Source organism: Lonchura striata, chromosome 2 (genome assembly GCF_050655825.1).
Source record: "Lonchura striata isolate lonStrDom1 chromosome 2, ASM5065582v1, whole genome shotgun sequence".
NCBI lineage: Eukaryota > Metazoa > Chordata > Aves > Passeriformes > Estrildidae > Lonchura > Lonchura striata.
Window position 1 is genome coordinate 133,136,790 of NC_140704.1, and position 9,986 is coordinate 133,146,775.

General features: G+C 41.2%; 1 protein-coding gene across 5 annotated transcripts; it reads right to left on the reverse strand.

Moving 5' to 3' along the window:
• Nucleotides 1-3,336: 3,336 nt before the first annotated feature.
• Nucleotides 3,337-9,710, reverse strand: RBM12B (RNA binding motif protein 12B). 5 transcript variants are annotated; one of them, XM_021543201.4, is made up of 3 exons: nucleotides 9,628-9,710; nucleotides 6,690-6,735; nucleotides 3,337-6,008 (listed from the first exon to the last, which is right to left on the reverse strand). In XM_021543201.4, exon 3 carries the CDS (start codon nucleotides 5,978-5,980, stop codon nucleotides 3,881-3,883), a length of 2,100 nt encoding a protein of 699 aa, XP_021398876.1. In that variant the 5' UTR covers nucleotides 5,981-6,008; nucleotides 6,690-6,735; nucleotides 9,628-9,710; the 3' UTR covers nucleotides 3,337-3,880. The 5 variants fall into 5 exon arrangements, with proteins under 5 accessions (XP_021398876.1, XP_085428456.1, XP_085428457.1 ...); XM_085572330.1 differs by having other exon boundaries at nucleotides 9,624-9,710; XM_085572331.1 differs by having other exon boundaries at nucleotides 9,513-9,710.
• Between the last annotated feature and the right edge of the window lie 276 nt (nucleotides 9,711-9,986).

Consider the following 9,986-nt stretch of genomic DNA (forward strand, 5'->3'; position numbering starts at 1 on the left):
GGAAGTGCATTTATAATATTGATGCTACTTTTGTCCACTGATGCAATGCATGCCTGTTTTGAAATGTGAAAAAAACAGCTTTTGCCAAAAATAAGAGATGAAAATAAGCAAAAAGTTCACAATATAGGGTTGTTTTAAACCCAAAACATAATTTTACACCAGCATTACATACCAGACATTGAAGTACTTCTGGCAAGGAGTAAATACTTAAGTACTTTTTAAATACTTTAAAAATATCTACATAATTAATTCCCATTTATTTCAGCAACTAAGGAACTTCCATAAATAGTCCTATCATTTCAGGATTCTGGTGATCACCACTTTACCATTTCACACACACAATGAAGTAGTCCATCTCCAAAACAGATGGCTGACTTCAAAAAAATTTCAGGTTTTCGTGTAATATACATAGATACAAATAGCAAATATTTGTGTACTATGCCTTAAGAAAGCAATTCTGAAAAAAAGGAGTTTTGTTTAGATAAATTGCCTTCTAAAAATTTATGCAGTTCACAAGCATAAAATTCATTCTCCCTACATCACAAAAAAAAGTCAACTTCAGGAATCACAGAAAAACTTCCAGAAAAGTACCATTAGGCAACTTTGTCCTGCATGCATATATGTCTTAACTTTGCATGTTGCACAGAAATTGTGAACTCAAAACTACAGATTAAAAGTTCCTGACTAAAATACTCCACAGCCAGAATAACAATTTAGGATGTTAATAAAGAATTAAATACTACCTAAAGATCCTTCTGCAAAGAATTTTCTCATGGTACAAGTGCTTACTGTAAGACTGACTTGCAGTTACTCCATTCACTCATTTGTGTCTTTAATTACTGGCACCTAGATGATGCAGAGTTGTATCCATTCTTGCCTAGATTATTTTGCCTCTCTGTTGAACACACAGGCACATTCCTTTGGGATTAAGAGTTCTGATCAGACTGTCCTGTTAGACCTTCCCTAAATGCCTCAAGCTGCTTTCGTAGGTGATCACTATTTCTAGTGCTTGACAACAAAAACTGGTTTTTTTACATCAGAATTTTTGGACAATGGTAGCAAAAGCAACTTCAGAGAAGGTATAACTAAGGAAACTTCACATGTTCTCTATCAGCAGCACACAAACTGTAGCATTTCATTTGTTACTCCTTACTATATGATTATACTTAAAAAGGAAACACAGGATTTCAAGCCATGTAATTATAGGCAGTCTCTTGATTTGTCCTTTGTACTGGAAATACAGTGCCTTCAAACCACTAAGCATCTGATATTATAAAACCCTCTTATCCTGTTATGTTACCCTGTTAGGAAATGCTGTCATCACACCATGCACTTGTACCATCTCTTCAGGCAGAATCAGAATATAATTCCCAGTCTGGAGAGGCAGGGGAACAGAGGCAGATGGACATGCACGGACCCAAAAGATCAACTGGATAACAGCTAGGAACCAGCTGTCCTATTAACCTTACTATTTAACTGATGTATTGGCATCCCTTCCCAAGTTCCCTATGCTTCAGTGCATCTGTACATAGTCTGAGATACAGCTCTTTATAGACAGTAAAAAAAAAATTTTTCAGTCTATCAGTCAGACATTTCAGATTACCCCTATGGTAGCCATAATCTGTCTTTAAATTAAATACAAATCAGCTACAGGGCAAATAAAAGACCATTTTGTAATGCCTTAATTATGACCTCTGCCATTACAAGCTTTATGATACTTTTGATGTGTTCAGTGGGTGGAGGGAAAGTTTACCATCTGAAAAACTATCTTGTCAGCAATTACTGTTAACCTTTTCTGAAAACAGAGATTTTTTTTCTAAAAGATTTTTTCAAATCTCACATTTTACTGGCGAAGCAGCCTACTAAACTTTTACCTTTCCAGCCTCCAGGTTTGAAATCTCCTATTGTGTAGTAACTAGTAACACTTTAAAATCAACAGATCATCTAAAACTGATTAACTGGAGAATTTAGTTGTATTCACATTTTCAACACAGCTTAGTTGTAAAGATGCTAGCTTCCAAGAATAGTTGCAATGAAGTTTTCAACAATGATGGTCAGGGAATTATTTTGAGAATTCTCATGTCTTTATTTTTCCTGCAGCATCTTCTGGCTTGACCTCTTTTAAAGTAGATATTAAATAAAGCACAAAATTGTTCCATTTTAATTCCTTTTAAGTTCAGAGGAGGATTCAAAACTCTATGATTCTGAAGCTAATTCCTACCAGAAAGCAAAAACCAGTATGTGTTCAGAATTTGAAAACTTGGCCATTATGTTTCTTGGCTTAGGGGAATCTACATATACAGACCTTGCATTATCATTCAAAAAGCTTTTTTCTTGGCACTTAAAACACAATAAATAATCTGCAGAATAAATAAACCTACACTAACCTTTTAAATATTACAGAACAAAAAGTTCCATTATTTTTGTTTTCTTGTTCCAAACAGCTGGCATGGAAGTTCTGCAATGATAATGATGACTTCACATAAAGTAATAAAGGTGTGACCACCAGTGAGGGGGGATCATTCACTAGAAAGGCTGCCTGGACATCTCTGTCCTTAAAGCTATTCAAGATGCAATAGACAAGGCCTTGAGTAGCCCATTCGAGCCAAAACTTGTTCTGAGGAGGGAACTGAAAGAGACCTCCCTACTTCATGAATTTAGAAATTCTGGTGATTGAGCAAGCAAAGGTTGGAAGTTTTCACTGCCAAGTTGCAACTTTGTTGTCTCAGTTTGAGGGGACTGAGACTTACCCTTTAGTACTACAGATACTATCTGGCACAGTTGTAATGTCAATGAAAGTCCTTGCCCACACAAAGTTTCCTACTAAGTCTTAATTTTGAAGATACAGCTTTTCCAAGCTTTTTTCTTCCTAAAATTTAAATATGCTGGTAACAAACCAATGAAAACAACATATTCTAAATGCTAACATAAGCATTTCTTTTATTACGTAAGAAAATAACGGTTGTCAGCTTGGTTGCCCATGACAGATGCCACTTAAAACTAATCACAGACTGACCTGGAATGCATCCAGACATCATTAGCCAGTTAGTATTCATATTACGCAGCATGTGAAGATAAAACATAACCACCGAAGTCAGAATTCTTGATTGAATTCCAACTTTCATTTTCTGCCTCAAGGTACTACAGTGAATGAGAAAAAACTGATTAACACAGCCTCTGCAATCTCTGTCAACTACCCGTCCTTTGCTGTGTTCACAAACTACCAGTTCACTCTTTCCAGACAAAGCAGCCAGCATCATTCTCACCAAGACCCAGATCTGCTGAGCATAATAATTGAGATCATGAACTATAGAAATTTTAAATATAAGACACACATTTAAATGGCAATTTCATTTTTATTTTAAAAAAGTTGCAAAGCTAGCTAATGAGAACAGCAAGCTCTTAAACAGGAATGCCTGCAAACATATGAAACCGAATAAAACCTGAAAAGTTTACACAAAAAGAAATAAAACAACAACAAAAAAAAAAAACCAAAAAAAAAACAAAACAGACATTTAAAAATTTTATTAAGCTAATCTCAGTAAGAAGTGTCATTTGCTAATGCAGGTAGCACTGCAAATCTTCTATCTGAACCGTTTGTGTAGTCAGTCAACCAGCACTTATGTTTTTATTTGATGCAAAGACATAAGACTGGAATTAGTTTAAAACAAAACCAAAAAACAAAGCATTATAACTCCATCCTGTTATACCTTGATGTATGACATTCAATGTCCTACAGGTATTTCAACCAAGAGCTAAACAACTGAACTTGGGTATTATTTACAACCGTTGGTGGAAACTGTTTTGCATCTTCCAGCAATTAAAATAACTGTCAATACTGTCAAACCTAGAATGTGTTATTAGAGCATGTTTTCCTCCTTTACAGCAAACTCAACTTAACTTTCCGTGGACCAATGGGCCTATCATTCAGTTCATTAATAGCAGCCATAGCTTCCTCATAGTTTGTCATAGCAACAATGGCATCACCGGAAGGTAATCCTTGTTCATTGTACTGCAGAGAAACTGACTCTGGTATCACTCTATAGCCATAGAAAAAATCCAGAATCTCATTAGGAGTAGCTTTAAAAGGTAAATTTTTCAACAGAATAGGCACAACACGTTCAGAACCACCACTGAAACTTGGATCTGGCATAAATCTTCCTTCAGGAAAATTTCCCATTTTATTATTCCCAAACTCCATTCTGCCACAAGGTTCACTGTCACCACCAAAATCCATGAGGGGTGGTGGACCCCTAAAATCCTTAGGAGGGCACATGAACTCCTCAGGGGGATGTCTAAATTCAGAATGATGCCTGAAGTTCCCAGGGGGACCAAAAGAATGCATGGGTGGCCCTTGTGGTGGCCCAGATGGTGAACCAACTGGACGGGAGAGGTCACCTCTGTCATACGGATGTGGATGACCATGCATTTCATTTGGTGCAGATAATGATGCAGCAACACCAAATTTATGCATCTGATCTTGAGATATAAGTCTTATTAATACTTCTGTTCCCAAAAATGTTTGACGGTTTAAATTTTCTGCTTTCATGGCTTGTTCTTCAGATTTAAACTTCACTAGAGCTTCTCCCAGTCCAACTCCTTTTTCATCATATAGCAAGTAAATATCATCTTCGTCAATATCAAATCTTGCAAAGAACTTTTGCACTTCAATTTTTGACACATCAAATGGAAAATTTCTTACATAAACACAATTCCTAGGGCTGGAATGACCTTCCCGATAACTTTTTTCTGATATGGCCTGTCCAAGATGATCTCTGTCCAGTGATCTTTTCCTCTCACAAGAGTCAATTATTTTCAACATTGACTTTCTTGAAATTGGAAAAATGTACACAGGACGATTGATAAGAATCTTTCTATGACATTCCAAAGCAGCCTGATATTCTCTCTCATTCCTTAACATCACAAAGGCATCTCTAGTCCTTTTCTGATGCTTATCTGTTAGAATCTTGATCTGCTTGCTGTGTATATCCAGATCAGGAAAAAAATCTCTCAAATCTCTCTTTTCCACATTAAAACATAGATTTCTTAAGTGTATGTAATATTCCTGACTAGGAGATGAACGAGAATGTGTTCTTTGTCTCCTTGGTGATCTTGAATGAGAATGCTTCCTTGAATGCATGTAGCCTGAACTTCTTGGAGAATGGTCTTCACACAAAAAGTGATCAATTTCATCTGGCGTGTCTATCCGCCCACCACATTCAATCCACCGTTCCTCTGTAGTTGGACTAATTTCTATAAACCTCTGACCCATGTATTGTCTATGACGTTTAAGTCCTTCTAAGGCATCGCTAGGTGTAGCACATTTTATCAAGCAATCACCATTGTTTAATCCATTGCGGTGCTTTATCAGAATCACTCCATCCACACGTATTCCCGCAAGGAAAGCCCGTACTTCAACTTCTGTTGCAGAATAAGGTATACCACGTAGAAATAAGTAACGATCGTCTGGGGTAAATGGGTGAGAATCCTTTCTTAACTGATAGTTTGACTTGGGTATACCCATATCACCATATCTTGTGCCGTTGGTATGGAAACCAGCCTCCACGCGATTTGGTGGCCCATAACTAGGTTTTCTTATTCCTTTTGGAGAAGCTGTAACTAAATGTGGTATATCTCCAACACGTGATGTACTAGAACCATCAGTACCTGTTCTTCTAGAGCCAGACAAAGTTTCTCGTCCCCCACGGTCATATCGTTTCCGGCTCATTTCTATGGTATTCTGCATCTCTGCCTTGCTGCTGAGAAAGAGCTCTATGCGCGAGTCCTTGATAAACCCTCCCGAACAGCTCATGGCACGCCGTGCATCTTCATCTGTTGCAAATATAATAAAAGCCTCCCCAATCTCTCCTCCAATAATATGCACACCTCCATCAGGAATATTCAATCCCAAGAAGAAACGACGAATATCTGGAGGACCCGCAACAACAGGAAGCCCCTGTAAACGGATGACTACAGCCATGCTGAGCTCAACCCACAGCAAAAATCACCTGCAGACAAAAAGGTACACATGATAGCACGTCTTTAGTACTCAGCTATTACAGTATCTTATCACTTAAGGAGCTAGAGCCTTTTTAATGAATGCCTTTGTCTCATCAAGAGAGAAGGTATCAAAAAACGCACAAATTCACAAGAACAAGATTAAAACAATTCACTGAATGTTGATTAGTCAGAACAATTAGCTACTCCACCAGCACTCGTGCACAAATCTATCAATATTCCCTACCCTAATGGCAACAAAATCCACCTAAGTCACTCCTCACCATCCACAATACCTAGAGAACACCTCAAGTCTTTTACAGCATAGTTCTATATGCCAGAGATCTCTGCCCACTCCTAAGGAACAAAAAAAATCCAGTTTACTTTTGAACAGGACACTAATTGATAAAAGGAGAAAGGAAAAAGAATAACTATGTCACTGGAAAATGAAGTAACTCACAAACAGTGGTGACTTTACTGCTTTGACAAGTTGCTCTACCCAGTATCAGTTCTGTTCAATAATGTATGTTTTCTCAGCATTCAAAAATGTTGTCTCTTTGGCGTAGTCAGAGTATTAACTGCAGTGGCCACAAGCATATCTTAGTTGCCAGCCACTAGTCTGTGAGGAAAAAAGGCTGTGTATGATCTTGTCACAATACTCAGTGAGAAGTGTTAAGCTTTTGACAGCTTACCTGTTTCTGCTTTGGAGACCTGATAAATTCTGTAAAATCAACTTAACTGTGGAAAGAAAATGAAACATAATTAATGGCTGATACCTGTAATTTGCTTTACACACTGTGCTACACTGTTGCAGCCCATCCATAGCAGTGGCTAATACTAAAGCCAAGCATATTATGAACCCATGTGAAGAACTCCTTCCATGTTCCAAGATGCCATGCACCACATCTTTCTGTTTCCATTATAGAAGAAAAAGAAACTCAAAATTTAAGTTGACTTCTGGAAACGATGTAAATACGATGAGATTACTTGGTCTTCAGTTGTGCCACACTGAACTGTTGCAATGAAACAGTCTGACAGAGTATCGAGGGAACAGTTCTCAACTGAGTTCTTGAAAGGTGCTTAGGTCCATCTCAGGATTACACGACACATCCATTCTTCTGAAATCCACCTGGTTTCAAACTTCACAACAAGAGTATGCTACTCACCAGTCCAGCACATACACAGTGAAGCCCATCAAATGAGAGAGCAAAAATATCCAACAAGGAGAAACTTCAGGAAGTACTTGAATTTACAAAGCCAACTGGAGTATTTTCCATAAATCCTTACTCTACTGCCTTTCAAACATAAGAACAAGACATCCTGATTTTCAACATTTTCTAACATCACACAATACATAGGACAATATTCTCAGAACAACACAAGCCTCTGTAGCAAATGACTACATCCCTTTAAAATAAACACAACAGCCCAATTCTCCAAGCATTTGAGAACACTCCTGCAAACCTTGCTCTATAAAGTACTAGATCCTATCAATAGGATCTACCTATCAATGAGTTACCTACCAATAACCATTACTGTCACTCCACCTGAACGTAGCAAAACAAGAGCAAAGCCCAAATACTGTCACTAACGAACTCCATGTCACTTCTGCACCAGTACTCTGTAAGCACAACAAACCGAAAACAACTGCCCATTTAGAAACTTCACTAAAGACCATCTGTTCTCTGTACTTTTGTGGCGAGTCGACCCCAGCCATCAGCCAAGCACCCACACAGCTGATTGTTCATTCATCCCCATCAGCAGGATGGGAAAGAACAAAGTCAAGAAAACTTGTGGATCAAGATAAAGACAGTTTCATCAGTGGAAAGAAAAACACAAAACAAAGGAAATCACTCACCACCTCCCACAGGCTGACTGATGTCCAGCCTTCCTTCAAATAACAACTGCTTTGAGAGCCAAGAAAAAACCTCCCAAAGAAACCAAAACCATTAAAATCCTTCTTCCTCTACCTGTTTTTTTTTGCCCAGCACAACGTTACATGTCACAGAATGTCCCTTTGGTGAGTTTGGGTCAGCTGTCCCAGCCACGTTCCCTCCCAGCTTCTCACCTACTCTGCGCACATTCACTGCAGGAACGGAGAAGGGAAATTGATAAGGCCTTGATACTGTGCAAGTGCAGTTCAGCCACAGTCAAAACACTGATGCGTTGTCAGCATTCTTTTAGCCACAAATCCAAACTGAACTGTATGGGTTGCTGTGAAGAACGTTAACTCCATCCCAGCCAGACCCAGAACACTTTACAATGTGTCTTCTCAACAGATGCAATGACAGTGCCAAAAAAGCATGGAGAATTCAAGAGCAGCATTTTCATACAGCACCTTCATGTCTTGAAAAAGCAAATCCGCTGCCCTGCTACTTCATGATGTATTTAATCTGTAGTACTTCTGGATTAACAACTCCGCTTTCATATCCCAATTTTTAAGCAAAATTCACAACAGCTCTCCTCCATAATTCTTCGGTGATAAACAGCAAGTTCTTGATGATGAACCAGAGATACAATACATAACCTTCAGTGGTGAAGACCAGACACAGTGGTCCCAGATCAAAATGGGACCTCCAAGAAGTCCATAAACAAATGCAAGTTCAAATAATAGCTCTTACTGACTGTATAGTAAACCATCACATACAGACAGAAAGCACAGACAAGCCATCCAAGTTTAAAGAGCATAACCTAAAAGAGTTGACTTGTCATGAAAAGAGCAATTCATTAACTGAACAAGGACTTCAGAGAGCAAGGATTTGGAGAATAAATAAACAACTTCATGCCACAGCTTAAAAACAGAAGTGTACAGTTTTATGAAATTTTATATATGAGTAAAATTGTCTAGAAAACAATACAGTGCCTATTCTTCCACAATTTCAGGAAATTCCAAACATTAAAGCCATTAAAATACTTCACAACTTGTAAACGCGGTAGGAAACTAAGTCTGCACTAGACTAGGATTTTTATCATAACACTGAAAGATTAAACAGACTGCAAGCTAGAAAGAACACCCACAGAACCATCCCGTCTATGAAACTGGACCAATATAGAATAACCAGCGAAACGGGATGGTTTCTTATTTTGTACTTCAAATAAGTCTTAATAGAGGAAGCAGTCTGCTGCGAATAGCAGTTTTCACAGTGCTGAAGGAAAACACGAGTGAGCCCTGCAGCTGAGCCTGCTACACGATCGAATGTAGCACGGGACCGCTCCCCAGCCAGTCGCCCCGCCGGCACCAGCGCTGCTGGAGACCCGGGCGGGCGGCAGGGCCGGGAGCGGGCGGGGGGCACGGGGCGAGGGGCACGGGGCGGGGGGCACGGGGCGGGGGGCACGGGGCGAGGGGAGGCCGCCCCGCGCCACACCCCGTCACGGCCGCCGGTGCCCCGCCCCCACGCAGACGCCCGCCTGCTTCCCGACACCGGGACAGGGCAACGGGAAGCAACGCGAGCGGGGAACTGTGGTGGGAAGCCCAGGGACACGAGAAGGCCGGGGCACACGGAGCAGCCGCGCACCGGTTCCGCGAGGGTCGGGTAACCGAGAACCAGCAAACTGTGCGGCGCCCTCGACCACACGTCGCACCCCGGGGAGGCGTGCTTTGTCCCTCACGCCATCCATCCACGCACCCACCGGACACGCCGCTCGGACGGGCCCCGCAACTCCCGGCACGGCTCTGCCAAGATGGCGCCGCCTCCCCTGCCCCCCCCAACGCTGAGGGGAAGCGGTGCTGCGCGAGCGCGGAGCTGCGCGCGCACCCTCCGGGCAGGGCGACTCCGCCCCCTCCGCTGCAGTGCGCGTGCGCAGGCCGCGTGCCCCACCGGCGCGCGGGCGCGAGCCGCGCCGCAGGCAGTGCGCATGCGCTCTCCGCCCCGGCGCGGGGTGTGCGGTGCCCGTTTAAGTCGGTCTGAGGGAGCTGTGCAAGGATAGATCGCTGTGTCTGTGGATAGGCACAGTGACAGACCTGCGCGGCGACAGAGCCGTGTGTAGAG

Excerpts from the sequence above, each read along its gene's own strand:
- RBM12B (XM_021543203.4), bottom strand. The coding sequence starts at position 5,980 with ATGGCTGTAGTCATCCGTTTACAGGGGCTTCCTGTTGTTGCGGGTCCT.